Raw genomic sequence first — 21,031 nt, 5'->3', positions numbered from 1 at the left:
TGCCTTCGCTTTATATGCATCCCAAGCCCTGCAGTGCCACTTTGGTGGTCTGCATGCCCCTGCCATGGGCACAGCAGGAGAAAGCAGGCAGAAGGAATGGGGTAGAGACTAGAGACAGGTTCCTGGATGGAAGTGTGGGAAGATGGGGTTCTGTGGATGACCTTCTGCGTGTGTCTCCCGGTTTCCTCTGTCTCCCTTTCTCTGTGTGTCTCCGCATTGTGTGTTCCTGCTCTCTCCTCATAGGGCCAGCGCTGGCATTTGGGCAGTGAGCCATTCGGACGCCCGTGGCAGCCAGGAGATGTTGTTGGCTGCATGATTGATCTCATGGAGAACACCATTATCTTCACCCTCAACGGTGAAGTCCTTATGTCCGACTCAGGCTCGGAAACAGCCTTCCGCGACATTGAGATTGGAGACGGTGAGAGCTGAGGCCCCTTTGGTTCTCCCGTCTCCTGCAGTGGCTCCTTCTCATGGATGCCCACTAACCCCACTTCTGTCCCTTTCCCTCAGGCTTCCTGCCCGTCTGCAGCCTGGGGCCTGGTCAGGTGGGCCACCTGAACCTGGGCCAGGATGTGAGCTCCCTGCGGTTTTTTGCCATCTGTGGCCTCCAGGAAGGCTTCGAGCCCTTTGCCATTAACATGCAACGCCCAGTGACCACCTGGTTTAGCAAGAGCCTTCCTCAGTTTGAGCCTGTGCCCCTCGAGCACCCCCACTATGAGGTAAGAACTGGTCCCCATTTGCATGATGATGATGATGATTCTGTGCTGCTGAAGCTCCAACACAGGGCATGGTGCATGCTAGATGACTTCTTTTTTTATCTTTTGTGGTGGTTTCAGGGATTGAACCTAGAGCCTTGCACATGCTAGGCAGGTGCTCTACCACTGAGCCACACCCCAGCCTCTCACTGGGGGATTCTAGGCAGGGGTTTTACGGCTGAAATACATGTCCAACCCCATAGAATAACATCATAATTCTGTCCACCCTCCATTCTTCTTTTCACAATTCTCTTGTTGCTGTCTCTTCTATGCACAAATGTTGTAGAAGGAGCTGTCAGCACAATGGGCTCCTAGGGTTGCCTTTTTTTAAAGAACAACTTCCGCAAATGACTTTCTGACTTCATCTATAAAACAAGAGATGGGAGCAAAGAAAATCATGATTAAATGACCCCAGTGGAACCAGCTGTGGCACAGTCCTGTTGTCCTAGAACTCGGGAGCTGAAGGCAGAAGTTCAAGGCCATCTTTGGCTACTTAGAGAGTTGGAGACCAGCCTGGGTGACATGAGACCCTGTCTGTCTCAGAAACTCAGGGATGAGTAAGGAGAGGGAAAGGAGGGACACTGTGACTCTTCACCCTAAAGCACTGCGGTGTGCGTCTCTTCACAGCTATGGCATGTCAGAGAGAACGCAGGGCAGTGCTGGCCATGAGGAGACCAGACACTGTGGCCTAGTCCCCAGCCAGCCTACATTTAAATTTTCCCAGTTGTGACTCTCATTTCCCCCATGTTTTTTTTCTGAGCCAGGATCCACTGCAGACTCACGTGCTACGTTTAGTGGTTAGGTCTCTGTGTAGAATGTTCCTGATGTTTCTAGTATTTATGGCTTTAAATACATTTTTGAAAGATTTATTTATTTTATTTGTGTGAATGTTTTGTCTGAATGTATATCTCTGTACCATGTGTGCCTGGCACCTGTGGAAGTCAGATCCCATGGAGCTAGAGTTACAGATGTTTGTGAGCCTCCTGTGGGAGCTGGGAATAGAGCCTGGGTCCTCTGCAAGATTAGCCGGTGCTCTTAACCATAGAGCCATCTCTCCAGTCCTGACTTCGACATTTCTGAAGACTACAGGTTTTGCAAAATGTCCTTAAATTTGGGTTTGGGAGATATTTTATTATAATCGGGCTCATATTATATAGGTATGTGTGTTCGGTAGAAATATCACAGAAATTAAGTTGTGCCCTACATTGTATGAGGTTGTTATATCTTTTTTGTTTTTAATTTGATTATTCTATATGTCTGGGTGTTTTGCCTGTCTGAATGTCTGTGCACCTCTTGTGTGTCTGGTATCTATGGAAGGCATAGAGTCCCTGGAAGTGGAGTTACAGATGGTTGTGAGCTGCCATGTGGAGGCTGGGAATCAAACCCAGGATCTCTGGAAGAGCAGCCAGTGTGTTCTTAACTGCTGATCCAGCTCATGTCTCCAGCCTGGAGGTCGCTCTAGCTTATTGTCCTCAGCCTTCTGTACCCTGTGCTGACTCTCTGCCCGCCATTCCCATAGCATCAAGCTGTGTTATATGTTGTATGTATGTAGAGTCGGTGCAGACAACTGGATGCCACAGAGAGTAGAGTCAGTGCGGACACCTGGATGTCACAGAGAGTAGAGTCAGTGCAGACACCTGGATGCCACAGAGAGTAGAGTCAGTGCGGACACCTGGATGTTACAGAGAGTAGAATCAGTGCGGACACCTGGATGTCACAGAGACAGTAGAGTCAGTGCGGACACCTGGATGTCACAGAGAGTAGAATCAGTGCAGACACCTGGATGTCACAGAGAGTAGAGTCAGTGCGGACACCTGGATGTCACAGAGAGTAGAGTCAGTGCGGACACCTGGATGTCACAGAGAGTAGAGTCAGTGCGGACACCTGGATGTCACAGAGAGTAGAGTCAGTGCGGACACCTGGATGTCACAGAGAGTAGAGTCAGTGCGGACACCTGGATGTCACAGAGAGTAGAGTCAGTGCGGACACCTGGATGTCACAGAGAGTAGAGTCAGTGCGGACACCTGGATGTCACAGAGAGTAGAGTCAGTGCGGACACCTGGATGTCACAGAGAGTAGAGTCAGTGCGGACACCTGGATGTCACAGAGAGTAGAGTCATTGCGGACACCTGGATGTCACAGAGAGAGTCGAGTCAGTGCGGACACCTGGATGTCACAGAGAGTAGAGTCAGTGCGGACACCTGGATGTCACAGAGAGTAGAGTCAGTGCGGACACCTGGATGTCACAGAGAGTAGAGTCATTGCGGACACCTGGATGTCACAGAGAGAGTCGAGTCAGTGCAGACAACTGGGTATCACAGAGAGTAGAGTCAGTACAAAAGAGCGTAGGCTGTGGGAGTCCATTCATAGAATGTTCTGGAACAGGCCAGGCTAATGGGTGGTGTGACAGAGTGAGAGGTGTGTTACCGGAAAGGAGTAACACAGAGACAGTGCTGGTGTCTTCACGGAAGTCACAGGAGGGAGTCTTGTTGTCAGGGAACAATGGCAGAAGAGGGCTCCTGAGAGAGGCAGGAAAGAGAGAGGGGAGAAAAATGGGTTTTGTAGGCACAGTTTGGGGTGAATTCTCCAGACAGTGAAGAACACAGGGCCAGATAAGGATTTGGTACTTGAGGAGACAACTCCACTTCTGCTGCCTGCGGATTAATTTCTAGAAAACCTATGAGAAGCCTGAGTTGGTGGCACAGCCTGGGACCTAGCACTCGGGAGGCTGAAGCAGGAGGCCAGTTTGAGGCCAGCCTGGGCTACATGGCAAGGCCCTATCTCATAAATCCAAGGGCTGGAATGCAACTCAGTGGTTCATCATTTGTCCAGCATGTACACGGCCCTGGTCCCATCTGCAGCAACACATGTGCACGCACACACACATGTGTATGCACACACATATGTGTATGCATACACACACACGCACACACATATATGTATACATACACACACATATCCTCGAGAATCTATCTTGACCACATGACACACAGGGCTCTTTTGGGTCCTACCCTTTATTTAAGCCACACTGGCCAAATGGTTCCCAGGAATAGATCCATTTCTCCATCTGGACGCTGGGTGCACGGGAGTGTTCAATCTGTAGAAATCCATCGTGATGCCATTATAGTGTTCATACCTTCCGAGCGAGCATGGCATTTCCTCACACTTTCCTTTGGGGAGCCTCCAAACTCTGAGCCTCTGAGTTGCGCTCTCTGCAGAGATCCCCCTAGGATCGCAGGAAGGCAGACCCTCAGTGTGTTCGCTGATGTGTTTCTAGCTCCTAGAACAGTGCCTGGCACACAGTGGGTGCTCCTGAGATATTTATGGTATGGATAAATGATGTCCGGATGGGTGGCTAATACATGGACAGATGGATGATGTGTGGAAGGATGGTGCCGCACAGATGAGTGTGTGGCGGATGGACGTATGTATGTATGTGTGTATGTATATATGTATGTATGTGTGTATGATGTATGTGTGCATGGATGGATGGATGTGTGTATGTATGTGTGTATGATGTATGTGTGTATGGATGGATGGATGTGTGTATGTGTGTATGTATGTATGTGTGTATGATGTATGTGTGTATGTATGTATGTATGTATGTGTGCATGTATGTGTGTATGATGGATGTGTGTATGGATGTGTGTATGTATGGATGTGTGTATGTATGGATGTGTGTATGTATGTATGATGGATGTGTGTATGTATGTATGGATGTGTGTATGTGTGTATGATGTATGTGTGTATGTATGGATGTGTGTATGATGTATGTGTGTATGTATGTATGGATGTGTGTATGTGTGTATGATGTGTGTGTGTATGTATGGATGTGTGTATGGATGGATGTGTGTATGGATGGATGTGTGATGTATGAACATGGGGGGGTGCATAGGTGAGTAGCTGACCTATGGATGAGTGCACAGGTAGTTGCATGAGTTATGCATCGAATGCATTTGTGGGCGTCTTACTCTGGAGTGCACAGGTAGGTTCTGAAAATTCCTCTAAGTGATGCCAGTATAGGGCCAAGCTGTTACTTTTCAAATGGCTCAGAACTTGGCAGAAGGCTGATAGCATTCCTCAAACAAGCCCTCTTCACCCAGAGGAGAGGTTACCGTTGGATAATTCCCACACAGGAGCCCAATAGGGACTTTACATGGAACCATGTTTAGGACCAGAGGCCTGGACTAGCTCGCTCACAAGCCTGGCTCAGAACTTCTGCCTTCCTTCCTCTCCCAAGGTGGCCCGCATGGACGGCACTGTGGATACACCTCCCTGCCTTCGCTTGACCCACCGCACCTGGGGCTCACAGAACAGCCTGGTGGAGATGCTGTTCCTCCGGCTGAGCCTTCCTGTCCAGTTCCACCAGCATTTCCGCTGCACTGCAGGGGCCACGCCACTGGCATCACCCGGCCTGCAGCCGCCTGCTGAAGATGAGGCCCGGGCGGCAGAGCCTGATACTGACTATGAAAACCTGCGCCGCTCAGCTGGAGGCTGGGGAGAGGCTGAGGGGAGCAAGGAAGGAACTGCCAAAGAGGGGGCACCCGGAGGCACTGCCCAGGGTGGGATAGAGGCCCAGCCCACAAGGGCAGAAAATGAGAAAGATGCTACCACTGAGAAGAACAAGAAGAGGGGGTGAGTCCAGACGGGCTAGCATGGGGCTCGGGGTCTGTTTAGGGATCCCCAATATGCAACTTCAATAATTTAAGAAGCCTCCATTGGACCCAGAGGCGTCTGTGTGTGCTAAGCGAGGTCAGAACACGGAGAGATCTTGTCTCACACGAATGCTATTATTTCCCAGTGATGCTGTCTTTGTCACCAAAATGTGAAATTGGAGAACACTGCTACACAGCATGGGGGATGCTGTTAACCCCGAGTGTCTGGTGGGCCCCAAAGTGCTTAATGGATGTTGTTAGCCGTGCACACTAACAGGGGCTTCCTTATCCTGTTGGAACTTACTGTGCCCCCACCACGCCTCAGTGGACACAGAGTGGCCTTCTAAGTTGGGATCCATTCTGTGTCTCCAATGACCCCCAAAACTAACGTTAGCTAGATGGAGTGGTACACGCCTTTAACCCTAGCACTCAGGAGGTGGAGGGAGGTGAATCTCTATGAGTTCAAGGACAGCCTGGTCTATGTAGTGAGTTCTGGGCCAGCCAGGGTTACGTAAGTGAGACCCTGTCTTGAAAAAAGCCCCAACAAACAGCCAAAACTGAAGTAACTTCAAAGAAGGCCTTTAGAAGGTACTGGATTGAAAGAAAATCTACTTCCCCTGTTCTGATAGTGACTTCCAGTTCAATAGAACTGTGTCTCTCGGATGTTGTTTAGGGTGGTGGAAAGCTGTGGTATCTAGTACAGTCGGAGGCGGCTGTTGCTGGGAGAGCCCACACAGCGTGTAGTATGTAGACAGTGGACACGATGAAGACTTGCTAACAAGGCATGGTGACTTCACCTATAATTCCAGCACTTGGGAGGTGAAGGCAAGAGAATCATAAGTTCAAAAGCCAGCCTGGGATATTCAGAAAGAACCTACCTCAAGAATAGGCCAAGTGTGAGCCAGGTGGTGGCATCCCAGCACTCGGGAGGCAGAGGCAGGCAGACCTTTGTGAGTTCGAAGCCAGCCCAGTCTACAGAGTGAGTTCCAGGACAGACAGGGCTGCACAGGGAAACTCTTGTCTCCAAAAACCAAACCAAAAAAAAAAAAAAACAAAACAAAACAAACAAAAAAACAGGCCAAGTGTGTTGCACACCTATAATCCCAGCACTTAGGCAGCAGAAGAGGAACTGTTAGCCTGAGCCACATAGTGAATCTAGACCAGCCAGGGCTATGTAGTGAGACCCTACCTCAAAAATAAAGAAGCAACATCAATTAAAACAAAGAAACAGAAAGCCAGGCTGGTCTGGAGCAGTTGGTTCAGTCAGAGAAGTGCTTGCCTTGAAGCACAAGGCTTTAGTTCGATCCCCAGAAACCACAATAAAATGCCAGTAGTGGCTGCAGGAGCTTGCAGTCCCAGGACCGGGGAAGTGTAGACAGGTAGGCTCCTATGGTTCTATGGCTAGCCAGCCTAGCCTACTCAGGGGCGCTCCATGCCAACAAAAGACACTGTCTTGGACAGCCAAGGCTACACAGAGCAACCCTGTCTTGAAAAACCAAAGAAAAAGGAAAAGAAAGAAAGAGAGAGAGAAAGAAAAAGACACACTGTCTTACAAAGCAAAGTGGGTGTCACTTCCTGAGGACACCCAAGGTTGTCCTCTGGCCTCCACATGCATGCGCACGCATGCACGCACGGACGGACGGACAGACGGACGGACGGACAGACAGACAGACAGACGATGATAGATAGATAGATAGATAGATAGATAGATAGATAGATACAGACGGACAGACAGACAGACAAACAGACAGAACACAAATGGCAAATGTTGATTTAAGGAACCCACTGTGAAAGAGGACCCCCATATTTCTGGTTACCCTCTTTATTTTGCTTTGTTTTTATAGTTTTGTTTTTGAGACAGGGTCTTGTATAGCCCAGTCTGGCCTTGAATTTGCTGTCTAGTGAGGATGGCCTTGAACTCCCAGTTTCTTGTCTCACGTGCTCCCTAGTGCCTGTGTGTGCCACCACACTTAGCTCTCGGTACATCCATAGTGCTCCCTAGTGCCTGTGTGTGCCGCCACACTTAGCTCTCAGTACACACATAGTGCTCCCTAGTGCCTGTGTGTGCTGCCACACTTAGCTCTCAGTACACACATAGTGCTCCCTAGTGCCTGTGTGTGCCACCACACTTAGCTCTCGGTACACACATAGTGCTCCCTAGTGCCTGTGTGTGCCACCACACTTAGCTCTCGGTACACACATAGTGCTCCCTAGTGCCTGTGTGTGCTGCCACACTTAGCTCTCAGTACACACATAGTGCTCCCTAGTGCCTGTGTGTGCCACCACACTTAGCTCTCGGTACACACATAGTGCTCCCTAGTGCCTGTGTGTGCCACCACACTTAGCTCTCGGTACATCCATAGTGCTCCCTAGTGCCTGTGTGTGCTGCCACACTTAGCTCTCAGTACACACATAGTGCTCCCTAGTGCCTGTGTGTGCCACCACACTTAGCTCTCAGTAGCCCTCTGTAAGTGTGTGTGGCCCAGCATCCACAAGTACAGCACACAGCACCTCTGGAACAGACTGGGTTGGCCCAGCCGGGAATCCCTGCCCTCAAGAGGCAGACTATTAGTGTTAGAAGGAGGGTCTAACCAGGACAGATGTGGGCGACATGATGTCTGTGGTGGAGTGCCGGGGCTGGGCTTAGGAGCAGCTTCTCACGACAGGCTCTCTTTTGACTTCCAGGTTCTTATTCAAGGCCAAGAAGGTGGCCATGATGACCCAGCCGCCTGCCACCCCTGCTCTTCCCCGACTTCCTCGAGATGTGGTACCAGCAGACAACCGCGATGATCCGGAGATCATCCTCAATACCACCACGGTGTGAACCTAGAACCCTCAGCACTGGGGTCCCCTCGCCATAATAGGAAACTCCAAAATTCCCAACTCAGGGCTGTCATCCTTCTGTTTGAGATGCCCCAATGCACTGGAGAGAAGGCAGATACAGCACACGCTGATGCTGTCCTTGGAATCCTCTATGTAGTTAGTGGCTTGAAGATGGCAGGGGGTTCAATGAAGCTATAAGGCAAACTAATATAATTCTTAGGGACCCAAAGTCCAGAGGATAAGCCAATATAGATCAACATTTGGGGTCAACTCTAATATAAATGCAATGCTTAAGGTTCAAAAAACACTCTAACATATTCCTAGGCATCAACATCCATAGTTCTCCCAATATGGCTTGAGTCCTTAGATACTTGCTAAGACAGAAGTCTTATTCACGCTGGGCTTGCTGGCATAGGCATGTCATTCCAGCTACTTGGGAGACTGAGGCAGGAGGATCAGAAGTTGAAAGCCTGCCTGGGCTACAGAGGAGTTTCAGGACCAGCTTGTGCAACATAGTGCACAATCCCAAAATGTAAAAAGAGGGCTGGGGAGTGTAGCTCAGCATAGAGCAGTTGCCTATTCTTGAGGCCCTAGATTCTACCCTTAGTCCAAGAGAGAAGGGGAGGGAAGGGGAGGGGGAGAGGAGAGAGAGGCATTTCTTAGCGTTTACCACCTTAGGATCATAGGCCACCTAGGTGCCACTTGACTGAGTCATTTCACTGCTCAGTGCCCTCTAGTGGAAGGACTGTGATTCCTCATCAGGAAATAAAAGGGTAAAAATGGTGCACGTCCCGCCAACGCCTCCCCACAGTGAGGAGACTGTGGTCAGATCATGTAAAGAGCCTTAGAGCAGTAAGCTAACTTTGTGAGCTATTATTTATTGTTTTGCTGTAGTCTGAAGAGGGACTCAGTTGTAGGGGTGTCACCAAATATTCTCAAGGAATCCATCCCCCAGTCTAGAAGAATTTGAATAGCAACGCCAACACAAACAGTCTTGAGGCTTCTCTCATTTAGTAACTTCATGTTCAACTCCCAGAATCCACTAGGTGGGTTTAGAGTCCCAAGAAGGGCCATCTTTCTGACTGACCTCTGGTCCTCTCTTTGTGTTCCCAGTACTATTACTCTGTGAGGGTCTTCGCAGGCCAGGAGCCCAGCTGTGTGTGGGTGGGCTGGGTCACCCCTGACTACCATCAACACGACATGAACTTTGACCTCAGCAAAGTCCGGGCAGTGACGGTGACCATGGGGGACGAGCAAGGCAACGTCCATAGCAGGTGCTGGGGCACAGTGGGGGGACTGTGTGCAGGTGGGGGGTTGGCATGGGTAGGGTGGGGGCTCCAGCCACCAGTTTTGGGGCTGCCTGAGAACCTTCTGGAACAAGAGGAGTCACAGCACCCACTCAGAAGCTTTTCTTTTCTGTTTATGTTCATAGCTCTCTAATTGTCTGTTCTGTTGTCTTTTGTGCTCCCTTCTCAAATATTTTATCACCTTTTGTTTTTCCCTCCACCTCTTCTGGCTCCCACTTCTGATCCTCTTTCTCTCCTCCTCTGTTCTTCTAACCCCTTTCCAAGATGCCCATGTTAACCTACGGATTCTCGCTGGGGCCTTGGGACCTGGGGTGTGGGGTCTCTGTGCTCAGTCTGCAGGTAGTGGGCGTTTGGGAGTGGGGCTCTGAGATCGTGGTATCCTGGGAGTGTGGGGAGGGTGGTGTTCAGCGTTCCCAGGATGAGGATGTGTGCTGTAACCACACCTGTCTTTTCCAGCCTCAAGTGCAGCAACTGTTACATGGTGTGGGGCGGGGATTTTGTGAGTTCCGGGCAGCAAGGCCGGATCAGCCACACGGACCTTGTCATTGGCTGCCTGGTGGATTTGGCCACGGGATTGATGACCTTTACAGCCAATGGCAAAGAGAGCAACACCTTTTTCCAGGTGAGCCCAGCTCCTCGCAGCTTAGCACCAGCATCTGCATTTCCTAGCCTGGCAGGAGGACCCTTCCTACTCTACCCTGGAGACTTAAGAAAGGCCCAAGCTAGTCTCCCCCTGGGAGTCACCAGGAGACTGTCTAATTGAACTTCCATTAAATGTAGGCCCAGATTGGAGGAGACAGCACAGCCTAAGCATAGAAGAGAGGGCTCTTCAGTCCCTGGAGGACTGGATGGCACCTGTCACCATGTGCAATTAGCAAACACCCTAGGATGCCCTAACGTCTTCAAATGGGTTTTCCTTTTCAGCACTTTATTATTATTATTATTATTATTATTATTATTATTATTATTATTATTATCATTTAAGTGTTCACATGTATTTTGGGTACACAGAGACCTGGAAGGGGTTGTGCAGTAAGGCTCTGTTGATAAGCGTACCACCAAACCCTCTCAATTCTCTCCACATGAACGTCTAACCTACCTGTCCTTTAGCTCGTCTAAGGTAGTCTTCTCAAAATTTATTTATTTATTATTATTTTTAATGTTTAGAGGTGCCCCCAAATGGAGTTTATCATTGGAAGATGTATCTACTTATTAGATGTGTTTGTGTGTGTGGGGGTGTTTTGCCTGCATGCATGTAAATGTGCCATGTGCATGCCCAGTGATCGTGGAGGTTAGAAGAGGGCATCAGATCCTCTGAAACTGGAGCTATCATGTGGGTGCTGGGAACTGAACCTGGGTCCTCTTGAAGAGCGGTCAGTGCTCTTAGCCACGGAGCCATCTCTCAGCCCCTATTTTATTGTTTTATGAGACAAGATTTATGTAGCCCAGGCTGACCTTAAGCTCACCATGTAGCCAAGGATGGCCCACACTCCCAAATCGCCTGCCTTTACCCAGTGCTGGCTGGGATCACAGGCCTAAGCCACCATGCTCAGCTTGCAAAGGCATCTTTTAAATGGAGAATTTCAGAAATATACAAAAGCAGAATAACATAATGAGCCACCAGGTCCCCATCACCGGCTTCCACTGCCGCCCACTCAGAGCCAATCTCATTTCACTTTTCCGCCTACTTCCCTTCCACTCCCACTGTGAGGATGCTGAAAGAAATTGCCGACATCATATAGTTTCATCTCTTTAAAAGATAAAGATTATTTTTAAAAGGCAGAACCACAATACCGCTATCACTGAAAAGAGAAAAAAGTCCCTAACTGTTCCTGCCTGTCGTCAAATATCTAGTTCACGTTCAGATTCCTCTGATTGTCTCACAAATCTTTCCTTGCTGTTTCTTTGTTCGAATCATAATCTAAGTGAAGCTGTATCCTTTAATGATTTCCTACATCCTTTACATCTCCTCACACATTGTCCTCCCTCCTTTCTTCCTTCCTCCCTCCCTCCCTCCCTTCCTTTTTTTTTTAAGATAGGATCTTATGTACCCTAGGCTAGCCTATGTAGCCGAGGCTGGCCTTGAACTCCTGATCCTTCTGCCCCTACCTCCAAGTACTGAGATTACAGATGTGTGCCACTGCACACCACTTGTGTTCTCCCTCTTTCCATCCTCTCCTCCCTTCCTCCACCCTCCCTCCCAGGACCTCTGTCCTTATGCACCTGACTTCAGGCTATGCTCCAATACTTGGCTCCTTACAGTGTGGTCCCTGGGCCAGCATCGTCTGGTCTCTCATTAGATCCGCAGAGCTCCTCCTCACCCCTGCTGACTGTGAACCTTTGTTTTATTGAGATTCCAGGGGATTTCTGTGCACGTTAACCTCTGGAGAGCTCTGGCCAAGCTGCCTACAGCCTCTTGGCTATCACCTAACACCTTCCTTGCCCTTTATATGTCCTATGAATGGGTGGGAGGGGGTAGGTCTATGGATGCTGTCAGGTTCATTCCAGCTTGGATCTGGCAGGGCTTCTCCTCACCAGTGTTGTCTGGGGAGAGGAAGGCTGAGGAGGGTGGGCTCTGGTTAGGAGGGTTGGAGGAAACCGGTCGGGACACTCTGGCTTCTGAAGAGAGAGTAAGGAAAGGCATTCCTGGAGCAGCTGTGGTGTGCACAGTGATGCAGCCGTGGTGTGCACAGTGATGCAGCTGAGGTGTGCACAGTGATGCAGCCGTGGTGTGCACAGTGATGCAGCCGTGGTGTGCACAGTGATGCAGCCGTGGTGTGCACAGTGATGCAGCCGAGGTGTGCACAGTGATGCAGCCGAGGTGTGCACAGTGATGCAGCCGTGGTATGCACAGTGATGCAGCCGAGGTGTGCACAGTGATGCAGCCGTGGTGTACACAGTGATGCAGCCGTGGTGTGCACAGTGATGCAGCCGAGGTGTGCACAGTGATGCAGCCGAGGTGTGCACAGTGATGCAGCCGTGGTGTGCACAGTGATGCAGCCGTGATGTTCACAGTGATGCAGCCGACAGGTTGCTCCACAGGAGTGGGAAGAGCTTGGCCTCGCTGCCCCAGGGTCACCTACAGCCACTGTGGATCTCCAGTGTGAATCTGCAAATTTGGGTCAGAGTCCATGCTGCCTTCGGAGCGCCACCTCTCACTTCTTGCCCTGTTCTCCCTCACTAGGTGGAACCCAACACAAAACTGTTTCCTGCTGTCTTCGTCCTGCCCACCCACCAGAATGTCGTCCAGTTTGAGTTGGGGAAGCAGAAGGCAAGGAGACTGGGATGAGTGCAGGCCAAGACTGGGGGTGTGCCGAGGGTTTCCATGGAGGGCTGGGAGGACTGTGGATTCCAGCCCACGCTTTCTTCTCAACTCACAGAACATCATGCCGCTGTCAGCCGCCATGTTCCAGAGTGAGCGCAAGAACCCAGCCCCTCAGTGCCCGCCAAGGCTGGAGGTCCAGATGCTGATGCCAGTCTCCTGGAGCCGGATGCCCAACCACTTTCTACATGTGGACACTCGGCGTGCCGGGGAGCGGCTTGGCTGGGCTGTGCAGTGCCAGGAGCCTCTGATGATGATGGCGCTGCACATCCCAGAGGAGAACAGGTCAGGGCCCTGCTGGGCTCAGCGCCTTCCCCAACCACAACCCCAGGGCTCCACTCGGTCGTAGGACGTTCCAGGTACTGGTAAGGGATCCCTGACTTGTCACCGGCCTCCTCAAATGGTCACCCAAAGAGCTCTAGATCTGCCTTAGGGCATCCTTAGACCCTTAGAGGCACCCCCAGTGGACCTCATGTTCATCTCAAGGGAGTACAGTTTTACCCTAGGGACCCCAGAAACACTGCAGGATCGTAAATCCATCTCAAAGAGCCCAGACTGTGATCAAACTCCCCAGCCCAGACATTTCTCAGACAGCTCTACCTGTATTTCAGGGCCTCTGAGCACATTCCGGGAAACTTCAGGCATGTCTCATAAAGATCAGGAGCCCACTCTAGGGGTCCCTGACACACCCAGACCTGTGTTTACATAGATGTCAGAAAATGTATAGGTATTCAATGCTGAAGGTTTGAACCTAAGGCCTCTCCCAGGCTAGGCAAGTGTTCAAACAACGGGCTATAGCTCTTAAGATATTTTAAAAGTTATTATCTTGAGATGGAATCTTCTCTAAGGTCCTGGTCTTATGTAGCCAGACTGACCTTGAACTGGCTGCACAGCTGAGGATGGCCATGAACACCATCCTCCTCCACCTCCCAAGTGCTAGGATTACAGGTGTCCCCCACCCCACCTGGCACATTAAGCTACTCATGCTGACCCACTCAGATATAACCAGGGTGCAGGAATCTTCCAGAAAGAGCCCTGGGTCATGTCAGCTACATCTAGGGGTTACCAGACGTTTTCTGCTGTCCCAGAAACTCCATAATCTTAGACTGTTCTAGAAATCCCAGGTGTCGGGTACGGAGAACCCAAGCCCCTTAGGGTCGAGCAGGCCCACGGAAAAATTCCTGGATCCAGAGCCAGAGCCCCCTTGGAGCCTGACCCTGCGGGACACTGGGGTTCCCTGCTACAGCCAACAATTCACCTGAGTTCTCCGTCTCCCATTTCTGACCCGACCGCCGCCGCTGACTGTGCGCTGTGTCTCTGCTGCAGGTGCATGGACATCCTGGAGCTGTCGGAACGCCTGGACCTCCAGCGCTTTCATTCGCACACGCTCGCACTCTACCGCTCAGTGTGCGCCCTAGGTAACAACCGGGTGGCTCACGCTCTGTGTAGCCACGTGGACCAGGCCCAGCTGCTGCACGCTCTGGAGGACGCGCACTTGCCAGGTCCTCTGCGGGCAGGCTACTACGACCTCCTCATCAGCATCCACCTCGAAAGCGCCTGCCGCAGCCGTCGCTCCATGCTCTCCGAGTACATCGTGCCCCTCACGTCGGAGACCCGAGCCATCACGCTCTTCCCACCCGGACGAAGTGCAGAAGACGGGCCTCGCCGCCATGGCCTGCCTGGCGTGGGCGTCACGACCTCGCTGAGACCTCCGCATCATTTCTCGCCCCCGTGTTTTGTGGCCGCCTTGCCAGCTTCTGGGACCACAGAAGCTCCGGCCCGCCTCAGCCCGGCCATTCCTCTGGAGGCTCTGCGGGACAAAGCACTGAGAATGTTGGGTGAAGCCGTGCGAGATGGAGGACAGCATGCTCGTGATCCCGTCGGCGGCTCTGTGGAGTTCCAGTTTGTGCCAGTGCTCAAGCTTGTGTCTACCCTCCTGGTACGGCTCCTTCGGGTTTCCCTCCCCCATTCCTCCACATTCGAAGTTGTGCGCCGGTCTATGTAGCAGTCTCCCGCCTGTTTGTACATTCTACTGCCTTTCGGTTCTGCCTTCACCCTCCCATCTACCGCCCATTTTTCCTTTGATCCAGTCACCTAGCTTCTGTTTATGTTTCTCGGTATCTCCTTCCCCCATTTCCCAATCCAATCATACATTCATTCATTCATCAGTGTTCCATTCTCTCACTTATATACACCCTTATCTTCCTACCCACAAGTACCTCCAATTCTGTTTTTCTGTCCACCAACATATCCATCCATCCATCCATCCATCCATCACTTTTCAACCTATCAGTCACCTATCTTAGCGTTCATTCACACATGAGCCCATGTTGCTCTATCCACATACCAATTTCTTTATAGATATGTATTCCTTCCATATAGGCAATAGTCGCCTTCCTTTTACCTTGCATCCGTTTGTATACCCAGCCACAAATCCATCCATTTCTCTGCCTTCCACTTACCTTTTCATACATGCATGTGCCCGTCCACTGTGTGTACATCCATCCAGTTATCTCCACCCTGTGTCCACTGCCCGTCCGTTGTGTGTACATCCATCCAGTTATCTCCACCCTGTGTCCACTGCCCGTCCTTCTGGCCACCCTTTATTTTATGCTTTGCTTTGTTTATATTACCATTCAACCACATACATATTCGTGCATAGGTCAGTCTGTCCATCCATCCCATCCTCCACTCCCATGTCAGTTTGTTCTCTGTCTACACGCATTTCTTTGCTCATGCATCTATCAGTCTGTCTTAGTTTCTGTTCTATTGCTATAGAGACACCATGACCAAGGCAACCCTTAGAAAAGAAAGCATTTTAATCAGAGGCTTGCTTACACTTTCAGAGGGTTAGCCTGTTACCATCATGGCTGGAGGCAGACAGGCATGGTGCTGGAGCAGGAACATCCTGATCCACAGGCAGCAGGCAAAGAGGCACTGGGCCTGATGTGGTCTTTGACACCTCAAAGCCTCAAAGAAACACACCTCCCCCAACAAGGCCACACCTCCTGGTCCTTCCCAAACAGTTTGTCAACTGGAGACCGAGCATGCAAATACATAGGCTATGAGGGACAATCTCGGTCAAATGACCACATAGTCCAGCCGCCTATGCAGCATGTGTTCATTTCACTCGTCTGTCACTCTTCCGCCGTTCCTTCGTCTCTCTGTCCTTCACCCAGCTCCCCTTCCGATCTCTAGCCTCTTACCATTGGTTCCTCTGTCTCCCTTCGTCTCTCTCTCTGTCCTTCACCCAGCTCCCCTTCCGATCTCTAGCCTCTTACCATTGGTTCCTCTGTCTCCCTTCGTCTCTCTGTCCTTCACCCAGCTCCCCTTCCAATCTCTAGCCTCTTACCATTGGTTCCTCTGTCTCCCTTCGTCTCTCTCTCTGTCCTTCACCCAGCTCCCCTTCCGATCTCTAGCCTCTTACCATTTTTTCCTCTGTCTCCCTTTGTCTCTCTTTTGTTGCTTCCTAACTTCCCTTCCATTCTTCAGTCTATTAGCATCTTCACTGGATCAGGTGAGTGCCCGTGTGTGCTGCGACCTGTGTAGACCTTTATCGGGTGTAGAGCGTGTCTTGTCTCAGAGTCAACTGTGTCCAGGCTTAAGAGAAAGGACACCTACCCATGAAGGAGTGGTGCTGATGTCTGATGATGTGGTCTGGGCTGTGTGGGTGAGGCACAGATGTAAACTGGGGGAGGTTTACAGAGTTTTTTCCTTAACAATTATAGAAACACACACACACACACACACACACACACACACACTGTATAACTTGATCATGTCTAACTCTAATCCCACCGTACTGGGGGATCTTAATGAAAGAGACAGCAATGTGGAGATGGCATTCTGCCTGCAGAAGGAGCCATATCAACCAATGCAGGCACGGTCCTGGTGTGTGGGAGAGAAGGAGGTCTGGATAGTGGGGCTAGGGTACGACCAGGAGGTCCCTCAGGCCCTGGAAAGGACTCAGACCTTGCCCTGCAGGTGATGGGCGTCTTTAGTGATGAGGATGTGAAGCAGATCCTGAAGATGATTGAGCCTGAAGTATTCACTGAGGAGGAAGAGGAGGAGGAGGAAGAGGAGGAAGAGGAGGAGGAAGAGGAGGAGAAGGAGGAGGATGAGGAGGAAGAGGCACATGAGAAGGAAGACGAGGAGAAAGAAGAGGAGGAGGCAGCAGAAGAAGAGAAAGAAGAGCTGGAGGAGGGGCTGCTCCAGATGAAGCTGCCGGAGTCTGTGAAGTTACAGGTGGGCTGGGTTTTCCCGTCTTTCAGCCTCTGGGCTCAAAGATGCTCAGTCTGGTGGAGCCTGGGTCTGGACTGTGCCCAGTGGCAGTGGGGAGCTATGGAAGTGCAGAAGGCAGTGGGGTGGTTCTACCTTGGATTGTCTCTCTGATTCCCGCTTGAGAGGAAACTTAAGGACCCCAGCGGGTGATGGATGGTGTTTGAACCTGGGCAGGGCCCTGGAGAGGGAGGAGAAAACACTGGAAGCTTCAAAGCAGTCCTGATGGTCTCACCACCATGCCTCCTGCTGCATGGTTGTCCCCCCACCCGCAGATGTGTCACCTCCTGGAGTATTTCTGTGATCAAGAGCTGCAGCACCGTGTGGAGTCCTTGGCAGCCTTCGCAGAGTGCTATGTGGACAGGCTCCAGGGCAACCAGCGGGGTCGCTATGGCCTCCTCATGAAAGCCTTCACCATGAGTGCTGCTGAGACCGCAAGACGCACCCGAGAGTTCCGTTCTCCGCCCCAGGAGCAGGTCCTCTGACCCCTAACCCCGCAGGCCTTACTGTCTAAACCCCAACCTCAAATGCCCCCAGTCCCAGCTGATTGGTGATCACCTTCAAAACTGGTGCTCGACCCTTGAACTTACGTACTGACCTCTAGCTGTCCCGAGCTAGCCACTGGGTCACCTGAGACTGATCGTGCCCCTTGCCCCTAACATCCGCCTCTAGTCTCTTAGATATTCTTCACTAGCTCACATTGGGGCTCATAACCTTAGAGAGAGACTTACAGTTGGATCTATGACCCTTGACCCTGCTCTGAGGTTGAAGGCCTTTATTCTAGCGTTTAATCTTTCTCTAGATCAACATGCTATTGCAATTTAAAAATGGTGCAGATGAGGAAGATTGCCCTCTCCCTGAAGAAATCCGACAGGATCTGATTAACTTTCACCAAGACCTGCTGGCACACTGTGGTAAGCCGAGAAGTTCAGAGAGCTCTGCCCCCAAACTTTTTTTTGCAATCTCTCCTAAAGTTTCAGTAAGATTTACTAATCTTAAACAGCCACGTAGGGGCTGGAGAGATGGCTTCGTGGTTAAGTGCACTGGTTGTTCTAGAGGACCTGGGTTCGATTCCCGGCACACACACACACACACACACACATACACACACACACACAACTCAAAACCATCTGTAAATCCAGAGTCAGAGTATTCAATGACTTCTAACCATTTCAGGCACCAGGCACACACATGGTGTGCAGACTTACATTCAGGCAAAGTATTCATACATGTAAAATAAAAATAAATAAATCTTTAAGTTAGGAGTAGCAGCACCTACCTTTAACCCCAACACTCGGGAGGCAGAAGCAGTGGATCTCAGAGTTCAAGGCCAGCCTAGTCTGTGTAGTGAGTTTTAGGACAGCCAGAGCTATATGGTGAGACCCTGTCTTGGTGAAAAACAAAGACAAGAGAAACATGTATTGGCGCTATAAAATGATGAGTAAGTGAATGACTGAATACATATATGGTTGAGCAGACAGATAATCAGAGGGAGGATATGACTAATGAGTGTTCGGGAGGATGGGCATATGAGTAGCTGGCTGTAAGCAAGTGATGATGGACAGAAGGATGGACGAATGGCCATCAAGATGTCCCAGCAGGTAAAAATACTTGCTCCTAAGCTTGACAACCTCAGTTCAGTCCCCAGGACCCACACTGTCAAAGAAGAGAACCAACTCCTGTGAGTGTTCTCTGGTCTCCACATGTGTGTCTTGGCATGCACACATGTATGCATGCTCACACACACACAGATAAATAAGAATTTTTTTTTTAATTTTCGAGACAGGGTTTCTCCATAGCTTTTGGTTCCTTTCCTGGAACCAGCTCTTGTAGACCAGGCTGGCCTCGAACTCACAGAGATCCGCCTGCCTCTGCCTCCCGAGTGCTGGGATTAAAGGTGTGCGCCACCACTGCCCGGCCTATAAATAAGAATTTTTAAGAAAATGGATGAAAATAACTGGGAGGCTGAAGCTGTCTATATAGTCAGCTGGTTCAGTGCAGGAGAGCTGGCTGCTGTTGTCTTCTCTCGTTTCTGATGGAAAATCATCGACAATCTTATGGCGGTTCCCTTGTTCATGATAAGTCACTTTTTCTCTGCCTGACTTTCAAGATTCTGTCTTTGCTTTGCAACGGCTTGAGTTGTTGTAGTGTATAGATATGGAGCTCTTTGAGTTGCTCTTATTTGGAATTTTGTTTTCTTGAAAATGTAAATTAGTATTTTTTAAAAATCAAGGTTGGAAAGTCTTGAGCAATTATTTCTTCAGTCTGTTTTGGCCTCTTTCTCTCTCCTCTCTGTCTGGTAATCTCATTACGAATGTATTCTGTTTTATGGTGTCCCAAAGTCTCTCAGGGTCTCTTGCTTTTTTCATTCTGTCTTTTAGATTAGTAAATCTCTACAACCTACTTAAATGTATTTACGTGTGTGTATGCATGCCTGTGCATATATGGGTGTGTGACTGCAGATGCATGTGTATGTGCCCTGTGCATATATGGGTGTGTGACTGCAGATGCACTGTATGTGCCCTGTGCATATATGGGTGTGTGACTGCAGATGCATGTGTACGTGCCCTGTGCATATATGGGTGTGTGACTGCAGATGCATGTGTACGTGCCCTGTGCATATAAGGGTGTGTGACTGCAGATGCATGTGTACGTGCCCTGTGCATATATGGGTGTGTGACTGCAGATGTGTATGTGCCCTGTGCATATATGGGTGTGTGACTGCAGATGCATGTGTACTTGCCCTGTGCATATAAGGGTGTGTGACTGCAGATGCATGTGTACGTGCCCTGTGCATATACGGGTGTGTGACTGCAGATGCATGTGTATGTGCCCTGTGCATATACGGGTGTGTGACTGCAGATGCATGTGTATGTGCCCTGTGCATATATGGGTGTGTGACTGCAGATGCATGTGTATGTGCCCTGTGCATATATGGGTGTGTGACTGCAGATGCATGTGTACGTGCCCTGTGCATATAAGGGTGTGTGACTGCAGATGCATGTGTACGTGCCCTGTGCATATATGGGTGTGTGACTGCAGATGTGTATGTGCCCTGTGCATATATGGGTGTGTGACTGCAGATGCATGTGTACTTGCCCTGTGCATATAAGGGTGTGTGACTGCAGATGCATGTGTACGTGCCCTGTGCATATACGGGTGTGTGACTGCAGATGCATGTGTATGTGCCCTGTGCATATACGGGTGTGTGACTGCAGATGCATGTGTATGTGCCCTGTGCATATATGGGTGTGTGACTGCAGATGCATGTGTATGTGCCCTGTGCATATATGGGTGTGTGACTGCAGATGCATGTGTACGTGCCCTGTGCATATAAGGGTGTGTGACTGCAGATGCATGTGTACGTGCCCTGTGCATATACGGGTGTGTGACTGCAGATGCATGTGTATGTGCCCTGTGCATATATGGGTGTGTGACTGCAGATGCATGTGTACGTGCCCTGTGCATATAAGGGTGTGTGACTGCAGATGCATGTGTACATGCCCTGTGCATATATGGGTGTGTGACTGCAGATGTACTGTATGTGCCCTGTGCATATATGGGTGTGTGACTGCAGATGTGTATTGCCCTGTGCATATATGGGTGTGTGACTGCAGATGCATGTGTACGTGCCCTGTGCATATAAGGGTGTGTGACTGCAGATGCATGTGTATGTGCCCTGTGCATATACGGGTGTGTGACTGCAGATGCATGTGTATGTGCCCTGTGCATATATGGGTGTGTGACTGCAGATGCATGTGTACGTGCCCTGTGCATATATGGGTGTGTGACTGCAGATGCATGTGTACGTGCCCTGTGCATATATGGGTGTGTGACTGCAGATGTGTATTGCCCTGTGCATATATGGGTGTGTGACTGCAGATGCATGTG

General features: G+C 50.3%; 1 protein-coding gene across 2 annotated transcripts in view; it reads left to right on the top strand.

Moving 5' to 3' along the window:
• Ryr1 (ryanodine receptor 1) overlaps positions 1 to 21,031 on the top strand; it is a 127,066-nt gene that overhangs the window by 30,548 nt on the left and 75,487 nt on the right. For both annotated transcript variants that reach the window (XM_041653298.1, XM_041653297.1), the window contains exons 26-37: positions 244 to 418; positions 511 to 719; positions 4,996 to 5,390; positions 8,096 to 8,228; positions 9,347 to 9,507; positions 9,997 to 10,162; positions 12,725 to 12,811; positions 12,921 to 13,147; positions 14,189 to 14,801; positions 16,847 to 17,107; positions 17,416 to 17,616; positions 17,943 to 18,054. In XM_041653298.1, coding sequence (XP_041509232.1) covers positions 244 to 418; positions 511 to 719; positions 4,996 to 5,390; positions 8,096 to 8,228; positions 9,347 to 9,507; positions 9,997 to 10,162; positions 12,725 to 12,811; positions 12,921 to 13,147; positions 14,189 to 14,801; positions 16,847 to 17,107; positions 17,416 to 17,616; positions 17,943 to 18,054 — 2,740 coding nt within the window. The remainder of the gene's footprint in view (positions 1 to 243; positions 419 to 510; positions 720 to 4,995; positions 5,391 to 8,095; positions 8,229 to 9,346; positions 9,508 to 9,996; positions 10,163 to 12,724; positions 12,812 to 12,920; positions 13,148 to 14,188; positions 14,802 to 16,846; positions 17,108 to 17,415; positions 17,617 to 17,942; positions 18,055 to 21,031) is intronic.

This window comes from Microtus oregoni, unplaced genomic scaffold (assembly GCF_018167655.1).
Source record: "Microtus oregoni isolate MIOR12 unplaced genomic scaffold, Mior012 000006F_ref0000085, whole genome shotgun sequence".
NCBI classification, from domain to species: Eukaryota; Metazoa; Chordata; class Mammalia; order Rodentia; family Cricetidae; genus Microtus; species Microtus oregoni.
Note: the sequence above shows the minus strand (reverse complement) of the source record. Positions and strands in the feature narration are given on the sequence as shown.